Source organism: Drosophila erecta, unplaced genomic scaffold (genome assembly GCF_003286155.1).
Source record: "Drosophila erecta strain 14021-0224.00,06,07 unplaced genomic scaffold, DereRS2 tig00000126-arrow-pilon, whole genome shotgun sequence".
Taxonomy (NCBI): Eukaryota; Metazoa; Arthropoda; class Insecta; order Diptera; family Drosophilidae; genus Drosophila; species Drosophila erecta.
The window spans coordinates 10,796,413-10,814,632 of NW_020825209.1; the positions used below are offsets into that span (position 1 = coordinate 10,796,413).

Here is an 18,220-nt window from a genome sequence, read left to right on the forward strand (position 1 = left end):
ATTTGTATTCCCTCCATACCGGAGGTTTCTGTTTTAATGCAGAGTATATTTGAGTTGAAATTTGTGGCAAGTTACTAGTGAGAATAATCCAACTCAGTCGCCTAATGGTGGTTTCAGCTTGATGTAGGGGATCAGGATCGATCCATGACGGAACCCCGTTTGCAAGTCACATCTTCAGCTTTAATATCATTTATTTAATGTTTTTTATTTTTGTTTACAAGCTTTTGTAAATGGAAAATGGCCAGTGTTACCAGGCGAGCGATACTTGGAAACGCATACTGCCAGAGCTGCCTGATGTCTAACATAACAGCTGAAAGCTGTACTTCTAAACAGAATTGTTAAACCAAAAATGCTACAACTAATTACAATTCTTTACAAATATATATAGTACAATTTCATTTAAATGCAATTTCCTATTGCGAACGAGCGTTGCCAGATCGCTGCACCTACTGCCAGTGTGTGCCCGCCAGTGGCAAATAGTTTGCCTTTGTCTAGATTCTCAGATTCGGTAACACTGCACAAAATTATTTCAATAAATTATTTTTATAAAGTACGCGCCACTTCGAGGCGTTTTCGTCGAATCTATCAAGTATTTCACACATCCCGAGCAATTGCAAGTTGGTGCAGGCCGTATTATAGCCAGGGATCAGGCGTGCGTGTGCTATTGGCCACCAGTTGTTGTCCACTTCGCATTCCCAAGCCATCCAAAATCGGTTGCTTATCGCGCGCTCCATTGGATTTATGAATATAGAAGAGTTTGGCTTCGAATCCAGTCCATCAGCATGTCGCAGGGCAAGATCGTCGGCACCGATGTGGCCGGCATTTCCAATTCAATATCGAATATCGTGAGCGAGATGCTCATCTGCATCAATGGCAAACAGCTGCCCGAAGTTCACGGTAAGATTTGCGAATATGTGATCACTTCACTGGCTGTCTGCAGGGCATTCAGAGTGTTTTGGCGTTCCGAGGGCTCTCCTGCATCATCGGGAATCGCCCACGGATTATAACAATTATAGGAAGCCCCAGAAACTACCCATATTCTATGGCATTTTGAACGACAGTCCTTTAGAATGCTACCATAATTGTTAGATATATCCAGGACTTCATATATGTATATAGATCTATATGCAATATGCAGTAAATTGTGTCTTGCATAGTCGTCAATTAATGTTTATAGGAATCCCAGCAATCATTCAAAGTATATTGTTTAAATAAAGATACCTATCAGAATGTAGATAATTTTGCAATGCCATGCAGCATCCAAAGGTGTATTATTTAAAAATATAGAATGATTTCATATAATATAGTTATGTTTAATGTAACTATGATAGTATGAGCTAGTTTCTTAGATCCTCAAAGATATACCATACAATTTCCAAACGTCATTATTGAATTATCCATTGTGAAACCTCTTTATAAGGATAAGCAATAATTGTAAAATTATTTGTTTTGTTTTAATGTACTTTGGTAAATATTTCACAGAACAAGTAATGGCCCATTTTGGCAAATTGTTAGCCTCCAGTACTGGTGGTATTTGGGACTCAAACACGTTGAACGAACACGAATGTGTGCAGAAGATACTGAAACAGCTGAGTATCAAGGAGAAAAAGGAGGGCTCAAATTTGATTCAGCACTTCTTCCAGCAGTACAAGAAACTCACGTTGATTAAGATGGATCCCCAGGCGAGGCACTCGCTAATTAAATATTTGCTCTCGATTGCCGATAAGTCGGCTGCCAACGGAGAAGCAGATGCACTTCCGCAATCCGATAATCTCAGCCAGATTCTGAGCAGCCGTGTACACTCAACGAACGGCTCTTCCCTTAACAGTCTGAATGGAAATGGAGGGGTTAACGGAGGAGCAGGCTACAGCTACAATGCCACACAGTCCAGCATCGGACTGAGCCAACAGTCCCTCCCAAATTACGTGGAAGCAACAAGGAAGTTGCCCGAGTCCCGCCAGGATATAGTGACAAATGCCATTTACTCCTTCACCGGCGTCCAAGGAAAGTATTTGAAGAAGGATGTGGTAACGGGACGGTTTAAACTGGATCCGCTGAACATAAAGTTACTGACCACCGGCCAAGCGGGCATGTTGCTGCGGCTCTCCGAACTTGGCTACTACCACGACCGCGTGACCAAATTTGCGGACATAACGACCGGCTTCAATGCCATGGGCTGCATAGGGCAGGCCCTGATTTCCAAGCTCAAGGAGGAGCTTGCCGACTTTCACGGCCAAGTGGCCGTGCTCCACGATGAAATGAATAGTTTTCGGAAGGCCCAAATGAATAGATTTCCAAACAGGGATAGTGAGCTAGATGCTGCCGACGAACTCACACTTTTTAAGCTACTCGCCTGGTATATAAAGCCACTGCACCGGATGCAGTGGCTAACCAAGATCGCCGACGCCTGCCAGATGAAGAAGGGCGGTGAATTGGCATCGACCGTGTACGATTTCCTCGACAATGGTAACTCGATGGTGAATAAGTTGGTGGAGGATGTACTCACTGCCATTTGTGGCCCACTGGTGCGCATGATCTCCAAATGGATTCTGGAGGGCGGCATTAGCGATCTGCACAGCGAGTTCTTTGTGGAGTCCCTCAATGATGTGGGTGCTGATCGGCTATGGCACGATAAATTTCGCCTGCGGTTGCCCATGCTGCCCAAGTTTGTGCCCATGGAAATGGCCAATAAGATTCTCAAGACAGGCAAATGCATTAATTTTCTGAGGGAAATATGCGAGATGCAGGGTGTGATGAGGGAGCGCGAGGAGCTAATGAAAATCATGGACAATAATGGTGAGTTTAGCATGCCTTTCAAAATGTGTAATCAAAACTAAATCATTTGCAATGCTTTATCTACAGTTGCCCAATTTTTTTCGTACACACCGGACACCAGTTGGCATGTGGCCGTGGAAACGTGCTACCAGCAGACCTCCAAGCATGTCCTGGACATTATGGTGGGTCCACACAAGCTGCTGGAACACCTGCAAGGCATGCGCCGCTACTTGCTGCTGGGGCAGGGCGATTTTGTCAGCATTCTGATCGAGCACATGAAGTTAGTTTGCAGTAAATTAAATTCGTACTTATGAATTTCGATAGTAACACTTGAAAACCGCTTTGCAGAGACGAACTCGAGCGACCGGGCGTTGATATATATGCCCACGATCTCTCCTCAATGCTGGATGCCGCTCTGCGCTGTACGAATGCCCAGTATGACGATCCGGAAATACTCAACCACCTCGATGTGATGGTGCAACGCCCGTTCCACGGTGATATTGGCTGGGACATCATCTCACTGCAGTACATCGTACAGGGACCACTGGCCACCATGCTGGAGCCGACCATGCCCACGTACAAGTTGCTCTTCAAGCCACTCTGGCGCATGAAGCACATGGAGTTCGTGCTCTCGATGAAGATCTGGAAGGAGCAGATGGGCAACGCGAAGGTGAGTGCGCTGGCTTTTTGACAGCTTATCGGTGTTTTGAGTGCATGCACATATTTAGATTGCCAAGTGCCACTCGTAGTGCACATGGTGATTCTAGTGGTCAGGGAATCGCTGACACGCGGACTTTCTTTTCAATTCAGAAGTTTTGCTTTTATTTCTGAGATAAATTAGGTCAGACTTCAGATTGGTTGGCGTGCAAGCATTTATTTATAGGATGTGGTACATCTGAAGAAATAATGAATATAGACAATTTCTTAACTTGAGTTCTTTGACTCCCGATTTATGAAGCTATTTAACCTACAATTAAGCTTATCTGGTTGGGAAAGGTACTATACGGATTTTTTTAAGGCTTTGGAACTGACAGATTAAAATGAACCTGGCAGTTTATGGGCTAAAATGCTAGTCTGGCAACAAGCAGCTGTTGGGAATCTATTTTTGTGTTGAAGGGAAGTCGAAGTTCGAAAGGTTTCAGCCAAGAAATCGCCTATAACACCTTGATAAGATTGCCCGCCCTAGTAATCTAATCCGCAGCGATTACCCCACTTACCGATAAACCATCCATAGTATCAAAGTGCACATGAATTGGTCGTTTTCGCCTTATGTATTATTTTCTAGTTTTGTAGACGGGTTTTCCGTACAAAAATAACATTAATTATGTGGTGAAACAAAAACACGAATACAGATTACAAATTACATACACAAAAAAAAAGGAGTAAATAGAACACACACACTGTCGGTGAGGAATGTGCAGACTGGCTCGATCCTTTTTACAACTTGGCGTCGGTCTTGAGGAGCGGCGCCAGCTTCTGGGTGAGCATGATGTTGCCGGCGATCTTCAGCTTGCCCTTCATGAAGGCAGCCTGGGGGTTCAGCTTGCCCAGGGCGATGTCAACCATGTCCTCGTCGGCGACCGTCAAGGTGGTGTCCACCTTGATGCCCTGGGCAGGTCCCTCGTAGGCCTTGGCGTTCTTGCAGTCCAGAGCTGAAAGTGGTGTTTATTAATAGGTTGTTCACCTGCTTATCAACAATATCATTTGAATAATTTATAGGATTTTTCCACGACGATAGGCATAGGAAATATATAATGAAATAGTTGAATGTGCATATATTAGATCCTGGAATGGTGCAACAAGTGGTGCAAATATATTGTATTGCGGAAATATATTCCCAGGGTCGCACATAGAGGCAATTCAGTGGTTTTTGTTAATGCCAACAGCTGGTGCCGAAGTACAAACGCTGCGCACTTTGAACTGTGACTACTACAAAATGCAAAACACACACGCAAAGACCACGTACTGGTATTCTCCACTGGTCAGGAGCGGCATCGGAGTGGGGCTAGCAACTGGGAGGTTGGAAAACCTCCTCAGTGAAGTTAAAGTTCATTTTTTAAACAGAAAGTTCCCCCTTTGGCTTTAGCCCATCTACGCCAGTGTGCTGCGCGGCGGGAGTGTCTATTTGGTGCGTGGTTTTTGTGGGCGCTTTTGGCCGATGGATAATTGGTACTTACTCCACTCCTTGGCCACCTTGCCGTCCTTGGTGATTTTGTACAGGAACACGCCGTTGACCGCCTTGGCCTTGGCCTCATTATCCTTCAGTCCATCGATGATCTTCTGGAAAACGGCGTCCGACTGCAGAGACATGGTTGTTGTGTGTATTTCTGTGTGTGCGTTTGGTTTTCCGGAAAAATAGAGAAAATATTCAGTGCGCTTCAGGTTGCGTTTGTGCGTCGTTGAAAAAAAAAATGCTTACGCTTTGAGTAGAGAACGCGAAGTAATGAGCAAACGGCGTGCAATCGGCGATTTTATTGTCGCTTTTTTCACTACACTCCCCCTGTCGCGTGGGAGCGGGATGGCCATATAGCGAGTTACCGGTCGGGGTATGTTGCACTCACTCGCACCTGTTGCATTCGCGTAAGCCTTGGGGTGCTGTTATTGTCGCGCGCTCTCTCTCTTCAAAATGTTAGCCAGCTGGTGAACAGTGGGCATGAACTTAAAAAAAGTGGTTGATTAACCATTTCATATATACCAGATTTGGCAACTATTGAGTTTAAAACCTAAATTGGTTAGGAAATATTACTTTATTAAATTAGGGAGTATCTTCGATGATATCATAAAGAATAAGTAAATTACTGAAGGGGGTAACAATTGCTTTTTCACCGCTTGCCAGCCCACTGTTACAGGTGTGGAGTTTAGACTTTAACATTAACATGAAATGCCTAACATAAGCCCCTAACAGCGGTTATCAGCTGTTGTCCAAATTTTAGTGCAAAGTACGCAACCAGTTTGAAATGCCCATAAAACGGCGATAAGGCTTCAAGACTCTTCAGATTATTGCGAAAAAATATGTCAGCTCACGAGCCCATTGAGAAAACATTCTCAGCCCCCCTAATGGATCGTTTATATTGTATATAATGCATGCTATATAAAACGAAAACCTTTTTCAGTACTATTATTTAGCATTGGCCATAGCATTTCTGATAGTAAATGCATCAATTTATAGGGTTAAACTATGAATAACATGTGCTTGTGTATCAGCTCTATTTCCTTATGAGCTCTCGAACTTCTGCGGATCGATTCCGGCCTTTTTCATTTCCACGGCAATGGAGAAGAGATAGTCATAGCATTCCGACCTGTTTTACGAAAAGGGATATACGATTAGTGCTATAAAAGTGTTTGGTATCTGAAAGTAGAGTGGAAACCCACATGGTTTTGGCCTTCTCCCAGTTCTGTCCCCAAACGTAGACGCCGTGTCGTCGCACCAGGATGGCACTGCAGCCCGGATACTCCATCATGGCGGCGTACATGCTGTCGGCCAGGTCGCGCTCAAAGGGTGTGTTCTCGATGATCGGTACGACCAGCTCCTCGTCGTAGCGCAGATATCGCTTATCCGCCTCATCGTACACGCCCTTGATCATCTCCAAGTGGGTGCAGCGGAAAGTTTTCCCTGGCCACAGGAGCGTGGCCATTACGGCGTGCTGCGAATGCGTGTGGATAACGGCTCCCGCCTGCCGATGCTGATAGGCCAGCATGAAGAGCGGCGTGCACTGGCTCTTCTTCAGGCCCTTGATCTCAGGTGGCAGCTGCAGATCCTTGCCGGTTATGTCCTGCACGAACAGATCCTCCGGCTGCATTCGCTCCTTCTGCACGCCCGATGGTGCTATGTAGATCTCATCGCTGAGAAGGATTAGCCGGATTATACAGATGTCTGGATATATGGCCATATAGTATCACCCACTCACTTGTACTTGATGCTCATGCCACCTCCTGTGCCGGTCACCCATCCCAAATGATAGAACTGCCTGCATAGCGAGGGAATCAGATGGCGCGGGTGCTCCGCCGGCAAGTCTTTGAAGATCGAGAGGGCCATCTCGCTGACAATGTGACTTTCGTGGGCCGTAATCTTCGCCGTGCGACGCTGATAAGCCAGATAAAGGGATTCTGAAAGCGGCGAATCACGAACGTAAACAATGCTGCCGTCGATAGACGATTGCAATCGGTTTATCGCTGTTAGCACGCAGAGTTGCCGTTAGGAATAACTTTTTCCAAATTAGAATGTTTTAGATATATTTGCTGAAATTTATTCAGAGAAATAGTTAATATCACCGTATATCCTCAAGTTTATACATTTTTAATCTGTTTTCAATATTCTGGCGTATTTCTATCTGTAGGTGTTTCAAATATTAACTTTTTTGTTTTTATTTTGCATACCTTCAAAGCAATTTAACCAATTTTAAACCTAGGTTTATTTGTGATGTTTTCTCTTGCAATTTCTAACACTGAATAGAAATACATATACGAGTAACAATATTATATTGCATATTTCATATCTTTTCAGACCCTTCGTCCAATAAACACTGAGATAGAAAAGGCGTCGCACCGCCTGAACCTCTTCACCTCGGAGATCATGCACTTTATCCACCAAATGCAGTACTATGTGCTATTTGAGGTAATCGAGTGCAACTGGGTGGAGCTGCAGAAGAAGATGCAACAGGCTACGGCATTGGACGACATCCTGGACGCCCACGAGATGTTTCTGCAAACGATTAAGGTGGGCTGTTTTGTCAGCAGCAAACCGAATGTGGAGCATTCGCTGGAGGTGGTGTACGAAAACATTATCGAATTGGAGAAGTGGCAATCGGCATTCTACAAGGACTGCTTTAAGGAGCTGAATGCCCGTCAGGAGCTGGCCAAAGTTGTGGAGAAATCGGAAAAGAAGGGTGTCTTCGGGCTAACCAACGAGGTGATCTTACAGCGCGACCACGAGGCACAGATCTTTGCCGAAAAGGTGGACATCGCTTGGCGCGGCCTGGAGGTCATATCATCCAATTACGAAAAGGCTGTCAGCAGTTTCCTAATGGCTCTCAACTCCAGTCACGATCCCAATCTTCAGCTCTTTGGCACTCGGCTGGACTTTAACGAGTACTACAAGAAGAGGGACACCAATCTGAGCAAACCCCTGACCTTCGAGCACATGCGAATGAGCAATGTGTTCACGTTGAACAACAGGAACAGTCGGTTCGTGATCCATACGCCGACCACCAATGAATAGAGACCAATGTTCATGCCATCTCGTCATCCCAGTGTCATCCCATACGCGAATCATCAGGCCTCACCACTCCATCCAGTTGAACTGCTGCTAAATATTTGAGATATCTCGATATCATTGGAGCTAAGAAAACGAAGAAAAGAAAAGCAATCAAGCAAACTAATCCAATTATCAACTAAGCCTTTTTGAATCGAAAACGACCTGCACCTGCACCTCTATTTATATCTCAAGCTTCGCCGTCAATCGCCTGGCTGCAAGCCATCAACTTAAGATATCTCCAAAATGTGTCTCTCATTAATACAAATTTATTGAGTAGTTGTAACGGAAGTATTAAACGAACACTTGTTTGTCGAAAGGCGCACAGCTTTTTTGTTTGTAAATCCCTTAATTTTTTACATCGAAGCTTAGTTAAAATAATTTTTCATAAGTGCGTTTGTCAATTGCCTTCGGGTAATTAAAAAGTAAACATAAGAGAATGTTACGTATTTTAAAATGAAATGTTGGAGAACGTTTTAAAGAGTTAATGTTTTGAACAGTTTTAAACCGCAATGCGGGCTCGAAATAAACGCTAGTTGCATTGAAAATTTGCTCTTTTATAGAATTATTATAAATGCGTTCAGAAAAAGAAGTTTTCGGAGCGTAATATTTAAATTATTTATTTATTTCCTTCTCTCTCTTTTTCAAACTTGCTGCCTTTAATCGGTTTTGAAACCGTATGCGCAGCGAGTTATCGATAGTCTGCGAAGCTGTTAACATCTTACAGCAAGCGAGTGCAGCCACCTATTATTTAGTATAAACCACCAACCACCAACATGCAGTAAGCATCGATAGTATCGATTAAACATACATTTGCGTGCCATCTCTAGTTTGCGAGCGTATTAAAGTTAAAAAAACGAAAACAAATCGGAAAAAGACGGAAGTGAGTGCTTTGTGCTGCCGCCGGTGATGTGCTGAAATCGCCTCGCCAAAATAGCCTAATTTCCCAAGCGAGATACCGATTACAAATCAAAGTAACGCCACGGAGTGCAGCAAAAAGAAAACCACAATAGCAACTGCAAACATGGCACTGAAGAAAGTGAAGGGTAACTTTTTCGAGCGTATGTTTGATAAAAACCTCACCGATTTGGTGCGCGGCATTAGGAACAACAAGGATAATGAGGTAAGCGTGTCCAGGACTTGCAGCCCCGCCTTCTACCCCCGCCAAACACCCATCAAAACTGCCGCCCCCGTACTGCCACGCCCCCTAAGTTGCCCAGCTGTGCGTCCAATTAGAACTCGCTAATTGGCTGGCAAATTTCGTTTGCATTAAGGGAATCTTATTAGAGTTTGGTGTGCTCGCATGTGTGTGTGTGTGGGTGAAAGTGGCTGTGTGTGTGTGAGTGTTTTGGCATCTGCCAACAATGCAAAAGGAAAAGCAGGAAGAGCTTGAAAAGAGCCACAAAACTCAACGCAGAAAATTAATTAGCAAGTGGCTTTTATCAAATATTTACCCTCGTTAATTCCCCCGCCGAATGCCTCATTTTTGTTGGTCCTTATCGGAATGCTTGGCAGGATCGGCTAAAGGTACTTGATTTGCCACACAGAGAGAAAATACCGTGTGATTTCAAAATAAAACTATATTCACTTGCTCCGATGCTCTATCTATGTTAGTAATTGCAAATATTAATGCAATCAAAATAATAAATAAATTGCTGAGGAATACACAAAAGTTACTCAGGTTTTCCATGCAGTTATGGATTGCATATCGTATAATTATATCAATTGACAAATAATAAAATATATACTATAAGAATTGAGTTTGTCTACGTAAACAAAAATAAGTTATTCTTGATTTCGATTGTTAATTTTGCTCTTGTGTGGGTTCCTCTAAGCGGTGATTTACAAATGTAGCTAAATTAATAGCACTCATTCCAGTTAGTAAAACATAAACATTTAGTATCAACAGCGTGAATGCCCTTAATGTATTAAATTTCCCTATATTGTGTAGTCTTTATCACAAATAAATGGTAGTCATCAGTTGTCGCAGTTTCCATATATGTAACTTTTCAAGAAAACAGCTTGAAGCTATCAGATTTCCATTTTGTACAGCCAATCCTTATATGTGGATTTATATTACATTTTATCAGCAAGTGCATCTGAATTAAATTAAAATGCTTTTGCTTTTAAAGCAAAAACACTATTACTTTGCCTGCCACTGTATGATTTGGAATTTGTGTTTACTCTATTTTGATTCTGTTGCTGTGGGTATAAAACTGATAGCCCCACGACGATTCTCAGATATGTTTGTTGTTTATGATGTGCTGCCATTGCACATTTGGCATTTTCACATAGTTATATACACACATGTATGAACAGATTGAATGACAACAACTTTTTCCGCAGGCCAAATACATATCGACGTGCATCGAGGAGATCAAACAGGAGCTGCGACAGGACAATATCAGTGTCAAGTGCAATGCAGTGGCCAAGTTGACCTACGTAAGTTAATATATATAAGCCCAATGTGCCTCACTTCATGTCACATACATACATACAACAAAAGTCGCACTAAAGATGGTTAAACCATTATTCTAACAATAATGAAAGGTATTCGAATTTATAGGGCTTTGAAAAGTTGGAAGACAAATTTAAACATGCTAGTTAGACAATGTGTTTGTGGGCAAAAACCTTAAGAAATCGAAATGCCTTGTTCAAAATTACCTGGTTATACGTACTGACAAGCCAAGAGGATGCAGATTTACCTCCAGGACGACGGCTTGGCGTTAGATTAAGCAGTGCAGATGATTGCGTGTGCATGCACAGCATTTTGGTGGCAGCCATTCAAAGTCGACCAAGTGCCTGGCTGCACTTGATGCAAATTGCCTCAGCTGGAGGTATGGTGTACTTGTAGGCAAGTGCGACAATAAGGACTGAAACAGCAACAGCCGCTAAAATAACAACTGAATCGGCAGAGACAAGGCGGGCCAAGAACAACAAGGTTCCACGCCCACACGCTGGGGGGTGGCCAACTAACAAGCGATCCAAAAGATGCCATCAAAAGCATATAGTTGGCACAGTTGTGTTGGCTATGATGGCATTGCTGCTTTACTTACAATAAGTTGGCGGAAACTGACATGAGTAGAATGGTTTTTATCTTATCTGTATGTTTTTATAGTTAGATTACGAAATGTATGTAACTAGCAATGTGCCCTCGAGTGTGAGGTGCAGCTAAGGAGATTTTAATGCTAACGAGTCCTTGGGCCTAACCTGCACACATATCTCATAGACACACATATGAACACCCTCTGCCATATTGTGGCCCCCATTCGTTTGCATAAAATCAGCACAAAATGTTAATATTTATTGATTCGATTTCGCTGTCGATTTCGACAGATACAAATGCTGGGCTACGACATCTCCTGGGCGGGCTTTAACATCATCGAGGTGATGAGCTCATCCAGATTCACCTGCAAGCGAATTGGCTACCTGGCGGCCAGCCAATGCTTCCATCCGGACAGTGAGGTAAGCCTAAGCAAGCATATATTCCTTTAACATATGCAGTTAAAAACATTTTGTTTTTTCGCATATTACAGCTGCTCATGCTGACCACCAATATGATACGCAAGGATCTCAACTCACAGAACCAATACGATGCGGGTGTGGCGCTCAGCGGACTAAGCTGTTTTATATCCCCCGATCTGTCCCGCGATTTGGCCAACGATATTATGACACTGGTATGGAGCCATCATAGCTAATCAACGTGCATATCGATTGATTTGTACTTTCTTAATCGGCAGATGGGCTCAACAAAACCGTATCTGCGCATGAAAGCCGTCCTTATGATGTATAAAGTATTCCTACGCTATCCCGAAGCATTGAGACCTGCATTTCCCAAACTCAAAGAAAAACTGGAGGATCCCGATCCAGGTTTAACCAAAATACAGATAATTTTGCAGCTATTTCGATGGGACTTGTGTCTAATACACTACTATTCTGTTTTCTAGGTGTTCAATCGGCTGCCGTGAATGTTATTTGTGAACTAGCACGTAAGAATCCAAAAAACTACCTGCCCCTGGCGCCGATATTCTTCAAGCTAATGACCACGTCGACCAACAACTGGATGCTGATCAAGATCATCAAGCTGGTGAGTGCTGCTCCACATCACAGACCATCAAAGATTCACAATGATTACTTTACTCTTAAGTTCTGTTTTTAAGTACGTATCTGTTTATCTCTTTATTTTCGTTTGTTCACGGACAAACGCCGATTTCGTTTTGCTGTATACTATGTACATATATACATACGTATACGTCTTTATATGTATATGACAATTGAATTTTTGTCTAACAAAAAGTTAATTAACACTACAACTACTCCTCCCCCTCTCCTCCCTCGGCTCCTGCTCCAAACAAACCAACAAAAAATAATAATATACAAACCACTCCAAACAAATACTAATGAAAACTGAAAAACTGAATGAAATGCCAAATGAAAATCGAATGAATTTTAGTTCGCGAGCCTCACGACAATTGAACCGGCGCTGGGACGCAAATTGACTCAGCCCCTAATTGAAATTATTTCCAGGTTTTTATCGGCGCGCTTTTCTTTAATCAGACCAACGAAAAATTCCAATCCAGAAAACTTAATTACAACCAGCACGCGCTTTGATTTACTCTAAAGCATTTTACTATTTACATTTAGTTATTGAACAATCCTTATTGTTTCGTTGGTATATATTTTCGTATTTTCCTAATTGTTTAAATGGAAGCCACACAGATATTGTTGTATTCTTTAGTAATTATTTCCCTGTCTTATTTGATTTAATCAAGACGAAACCGTACGAGGTGTAGTTAATCACCATTTACGATTTTGCCAAGATTTATCTACATCACATTTTCCACACCTAAACGCAAACTCCTTCACAAACCTCGGAAACACATGAGCGTCGTAATTGATTATAATTTATTATAAATGTATTGAAAGTAAAACAAAATTAACATTGCAATTTCAATGACACACAATTTTTGTTCACCCATGTTGATGCACATGATGTTCCATATTCCCTGAAATGATCAAAGCTTATAAGACAAGTTATACATTGATATAAAAATATGGCAAATAGTCTTTCCAATACGTTTCCATTATTTTGAACAATCGTTGTCTATAAGCTTTACTTCATATATTCACCTCCTCAATTCGAGTCGTACTCCTTTGGCTTCATTGTGTTGAAAAACTGCTTAATTCGCTTGACTAAAAATAAAAACAATCTTCAAACGATAAAATGTATACCAATCAAAGTGTAAAACTATTATTTCGCTACCACAAAAAAATATATACAACCCAGACCCTGAGATACACAAATCTGTAGACATATCATCAAGAGATCCGATCCGGAAGGAAAAGCACCAGGAAGAACGATAAAACCAAACTCACAGCCAGTTTAAGAGAAAGAGAAATACTTTTACAGTGTTCCAATTTACATTTTTCTTTAACCATTTAATTTTCAATTTAGTTTTCGGTTTTAGCTTTAGTTTTAGTTCTAGTTTTAGTTTTAGTTGTGGATAAGGACGTTGATGATTTCGATTGTATGTAATTTATAATTTCTTGCTTGTTTCTTTTTCTCTTTGCATTTGCAGTTTGGCGCTTTAACCCCCTTAGAACCCCGGCTAGGAAAGAAATTAATAGAACCACTCACAAATCTAATTCATAGGCAAGTTTTAAATTATTGCAAAACAAAACGAAAATACAAATGAACTGAGAAGTGAAATACGATACGATTTCCCAAAAATGTGTGGAAAACGATTGCAACAAAGCAAGGCGAAAGCAAAAATTCGAAATCGCAAAGTGACCGATTAATGGTCGATATCAATTGATCGATAATTGAAGCTGCTCGATGATTGTGCGACTGAACGTTATATATATTCGTTATTATCATTTAACTGTATAAATCTTCTAGCTTCTTATGTCCGTTACCTATACCGCTCTCTTTCTCTCTCCCACTCTCTCAACTTATGACTGTCGCCATCCTGCTTAAGTTTGCATTTGTTTCTATAATTTCGTCGTTTGCCTATCGATATTTTGCTTATCGAGCACACTCATTGAGAGCCAAAGTTCTAATTAGTTAAATCGGCAGAAGCGAAAGAAAAACAAATAATCAAGCCGTTGCAGTTGTTGTTGTTGCTGTTGTTAGTTTTTCTTTTTTGTTTGCCTTTGCTGCGTTGCTTCGCAATGTTGTGTTTCCCCATTGTCTATCGCAATAATCGCTAATTGTTATCGCTACCACTATATATGCTATCAATATTGCTACCGTTGTTGTTGCCATTGCTATTTGCTATTGTTGTAGTGCAATGTTTGTCGCTTTATCGCTGCTTACTCTTAATACAAGTACCTTTTTTTTTTCTCAACCTAATACAAACTACAACAACAACAAAATATAAACTAACCGAAACACAAACAAAAAAATGAAAACAAAACAAAAAACGAACCAAAACCAAACCCAACTCACTCAACAGCACCTCAGCGATGAGTCTCCTGTACGAGTGCATCAACACGGTGATCGCGGTGCTCATCAGCATCAGCAGCGGCATGCCCAACCACAGTGCCTCCATCCAGCTCTGCGTGCAGAAGCTGCGCATCCTCATCGAGGATTCGGACCAGAACTGTGAGTATTACCTTTCTTAGTTCCCTTACACAGCATGCTTTTTAATCTTTCAATCGTGGTAAAACTTAAGGCTGATTTCCAGTGAGTCTGAAGAATTCGCGTTTCATTATAAGCTAGAATTGGAAGGTTATTTTTCAGTTTATTTGTCTGTTCACTAACTGTTTCTGCTATGGCCCAGCATAGTATTGGAAGTATTGAACAAATACTGATTCATTCCGACTTTCCCAATTTCAGTGAAATATCTTGGACTGTTGGCCATGTCGAAAATCCTGAAGACGCATCCGAAGAGTGTGCAGGCGCACAAGGATCTCATACTCGCCTGCCTGGACGACAAGGACGAATCGATACGTCTGCGCGCCCTGGACCTGCTGTACGGCATGGTCTCGAAGAAGAATCTAATGGAGATTGTAAAGCGACTGCTGGGCCACATGGAGCGGGCAGAGGGATCCGCCTACCGGGACGAATTGCTCTACAAGGTGATCGAGATATGCGCCCAGAGTTCCTATCTCTATGTGACCAACTTCGAGTGGTACCTTACTGTGCTCGTGGAGCTCATCCAACTCGAGGCTGGCTCACGGCATGGCCGCCTCATTGCAGAGCAACTCCTTGACGTGGCCATTCGGGTGCCTGTGGTCCGGCAATTCGCCGTCAACGAGATGACCAATCTGCTGGACACGTTCACCGTTTCGGCGCAAAGCAACTCCATGTACGAGGTGCTCTATGCCGCCGCCTGGATCGTTGGTGAGTTTGCTGGCGAGCTGGAGGATGCGGAGAAGACGCTCAACATCCTGCTTCGGCCGAGGCTACTGCCTGGTCACATCCAGGGTGTCTACGTGCAGAACGTGATCAAGCTATTCGCCCGCCTGGCCACCACGTGTTTGGAGCTTCAGGATCTGCCTGGTTTGGTGACAGTAAGTGCTCCCCCTGACAATTGCAAATGACTGCAAATCACTTCTGAATCCGTATTATCATTTGTAGCTCTGCGACCATGTGCTGGATAAGCTACAGCATTTCAATGGTTCCAGCGACATTGAGGTGCAAGAGCGCGCCAATTCCGCTTGCATGCTGATCGAGATGCTGCGCAACCAGCTGTCCACGTCGACAGATGCCATGGCCATGGACACGACAACGGAGGGCGGCATTCCGCCGCTGGCCATTGAGATTGTCCAGGAGATGACGCTGCTGTTCACAGGCGAGCTGATTCCGGTGGCGCCCAAGGCGCAACGCAAGGTGCCCCTGCCAGATGGCCTGGATCTGGACGAGTGGATTAATGCTCCGCCCCCGGAAGATGCGGCGAGCAGCTCATCCTCGGAGCACGACAAGGACGAGCTATTTGTTAGTGCCTCGCAGGCAGCTTCGGGAGCTGATAGTGGTGGAAAGCGGCGTCAGAGTCTTGAGCTAACGCCCGAGCAACTGGAGCGCCAGCGAATGGCTCGTCTCATTGAGCAGTCGAACAATCCTCACTACCTCAAGTCCACGCCCACGGCGAGTGGGGCCTCGAATGCGGATCAGTATGACAATATAGATGACATACCCATTACGGAACTGCCACTGGACATGGAGGGCGTGGCCGCTCTGCGCGTGGGCAGTAAGTTATCCGCATAGATTATACAACCAGTTACTTTTTTCACACATGATTATCTGTTTGTGCAGTCACCAAGCGATCGGATAAGTACCTCCAGGAACAGCAGGCGGCACAGGGCGGCAAGGATGGCAAGAAGAAACATAAAAAGGGCAAAAAGAGCAAAAAGGCCAAGAATAAAGTGGCGTACAATAGCAGCTCCGAATCGGAAGGTGGTAAGTCGGAGTTAGCAAAAGTATCCCTTTAGGATGGCCTATAACTTTATCACTTTGCAGAGCCGAAACCCTTGCACATTGTGAACACCACGTTGGACATGCCCGAAGGTGTCTCCATGTCGGACAGCGAGGACAAGGATGGCAAATACGATCCAAATGATCCACATCGTGCCCTGGACATTGAATTGGACATGTAATCAAAGAGCTGAGAGCTTCATAGAATTCAAAATGCTAATATTTGTAATACTCTTACAGAACGGACTTCGAAGCGCCCGCGGTGAGGTCCTCGTCCAAAAAGTCAGCGGCGGGCAAAGAGAATCTCAAGACGCCGGCGGAGTCGGCCGCCAAGAAGGATAGGAAAAAGGACAAGGACAGGAAGGCGAAGCGGGAGCATCGGGAAAGCAAGCGGGAACGCAAGGAGGCTGCTGTTCAGCCGGTGATCGATCTCATTGATGCTGACACGCCCACTCCCAGTCCCAGCCACATCTCCGCCCCCAGCAATAATAGCAACGACAACAACAACATTTCAACTATCCTTCCAGATGCCCCCAAGCACCACAAAAAGAAGAAGAACAAGGAGAAGTCGACGGATGGAGCGCCTGATGCACTGGCCACCGCCACCGGTAGCAACATCATTGATGTGGGCGAGCAGGAGGCGTCCGAGGTGGCGTCCAAGGCGCACAAGAAGAAGCATAAAAAGGAGAAGTCGCAGCGCAAGGAGAAGAAGGCTTCCGAATCTGCATCAGCAACCGTATCCGCCATCGTTTCGATCGGCGAATACGAACAGCCACTGGGAATCTCAACGCCCAGCAAAGAGATTTTGTAATTGCTAAGCTCCAAGTTCCACTATTATAATTAACCATTATTACGATTGTTTTTTTGTGTCGATTCATTACGCGTTTATTCGGAAAATAGGAGTGGCGAAGCTAGCTTCCGACTCTCCATTTTCGTTAAGTTGAAACAAATGCCTCCTAAGAAAAAGAAGAAAAACTAAACAAATTATCGCTGCGATATAAAAACAAAACCAACATTGAACAAATTGATATGCTAAAAAATAAATCAACATAAACCGTATATATATATATATAAATAATTATTAATATATAGAAGTGTAAAGTTAATATGTAAAATGCCGCCAGTCTGCCAATTGCGGCTTAAAACATGAAGAAAGCTACAAACGGAAAGGAAATATGAGAAACTGATCAACTGCAAATCAGAATCCAATGCGATGTAGTCTATTCCTGGATACTATCTATTTTTGATGAATTTGTAGCCTAGAGCATGCGATTCCACTAAAAACGCACCCACAAACACAGACAATTATATACCTATAGTTATATAAAATTAAATTTTATAATGAATGCCACACAGAGAGTAGAACAAACCGCATGGATTGTAAAAACAAATGATATATGTATGTATACATGTGAAACCATATGAATCAAATATAAAGTACTGCTATACACCATAATTACTAAAAAAACTGGTACAGAAACGGAACAGAAGCTAAGTGAAATTATACATACATACATGCATATTATATACAAACACCCACACAACCCACATACAAATATATAAACGTTAAATAAATGAAAAGTACAATACAGTTGCATATTGATTTCTTGTTTAACTTGGCTGCGGAAAAAGGGCTTGGTAATTGATCAAATTCGGTAAGAATAAATGCAAAAGTTAAAGTTATCTAATTTTATTTAATAAATAAACATTGGAAAAAAATGAAAATAATCAAATGCCGCTTCCAAAAATAAATAGTACGATGGGTAACACAAATAAAG

General features: G+C 42.9%; 4 protein-coding genes across 5 annotated transcripts; 2 read left to right on the forward strand and 2 right to left on the reverse strand.

Moving 5' to 3' along the window:
- Positions 1–474: 474 nt before the first annotated feature.
- On the forward strand, positions 475–8,574 carry LOC6550951 (gamma-tubulin complex component 3). Its single transcript, XM_026981865.1, has 5 exons — positions 475–897; positions 1,483–2,796; positions 2,863–3,055; positions 3,124–3,445; positions 7,280–8,574. Exons 1-5 carry the CDS (start codon positions 783–785, stop codon positions 7,991–7,993), a joined length of 2,658 nt encoding a protein of 885 aa, XP_026837666.1. The 5' UTR covers positions 475–782; the 3' UTR covers positions 7,994–8,574.
- On the reverse strand, positions 4,028–5,306 carry LOC6550952 (peroxisomal multifunctional enzyme type 2). The gene is made up of 3 exons (XM_001978198.2): positions 5,195–5,306; positions 4,953–5,102; positions 4,028–4,427 (listed from the first exon to the last, which is right to left on the reverse strand). Exons 2-3 carry the CDS (start codon positions 5,083–5,085, stop codon positions 4,213–4,215), a joined length of 348 nt encoding a protein of 115 aa, XP_001978234.1. The 5' UTR covers positions 5,086–5,102; positions 5,195–5,306; the 3' UTR covers positions 4,028–4,212.
- On the reverse strand, positions 5,879–6,963 carry LOC6550953 (probable methylthioribulose-1-phosphate dehydratase). The gene is made up of 3 exons (XM_001978199.3): positions 6,684–6,963; positions 6,148–6,618; positions 5,879–6,074 (listed from the first exon to the last, which is right to left on the reverse strand). Exons 1-3 carry the CDS (start codon positions 6,809–6,811, stop codon positions 5,990–5,992), a joined length of 684 nt encoding a protein of 227 aa, XP_001978235.1. The 5' UTR covers positions 6,812–6,963; the 3' UTR covers positions 5,879–5,989.
- Positions 8,575–8,786: 212 nt separating the features above from the next.
- On the forward strand, positions 8,787–18,027 carry LOC6550954 (AP-3 complex subunit delta). 2 transcript variants are annotated; one of them, XM_001978200.3, is made up of 13 exons: positions 8,787–9,149; positions 10,373–10,468; positions 11,363–11,491; positions 11,563–11,703; positions 11,767–11,896; positions 11,974–12,113; positions 13,606–13,679; positions 14,482–14,630; positions 14,865–15,541; positions 15,609–16,218; positions 16,284–16,427; positions 16,488–16,620; positions 16,683–18,027. In XM_001978200.3, the coding sequence occupies exons 1-13, from the start codon at positions 9,051–9,053 to the stop codon at positions 17,251–17,253; spliced, it is 3,093 nt and encodes a 1,030-aa protein (XP_001978236.1). In that variant the 5' UTR covers positions 8,787–9,050; the 3' UTR covers positions 17,254–18,027. The 2 variants fall into 2 exon arrangements, with proteins under 2 accessions (XP_001978236.1, XP_026837803.1); XM_026982002.1 differs by lacking the exon at positions 13,606–13,679 and adding an exon at positions 12,480–12,553 and having other exon boundaries at positions 16,683–17,445.
- The last annotated feature ends 193 nt before the right edge of the window (positions 18,028–18,220 follow it).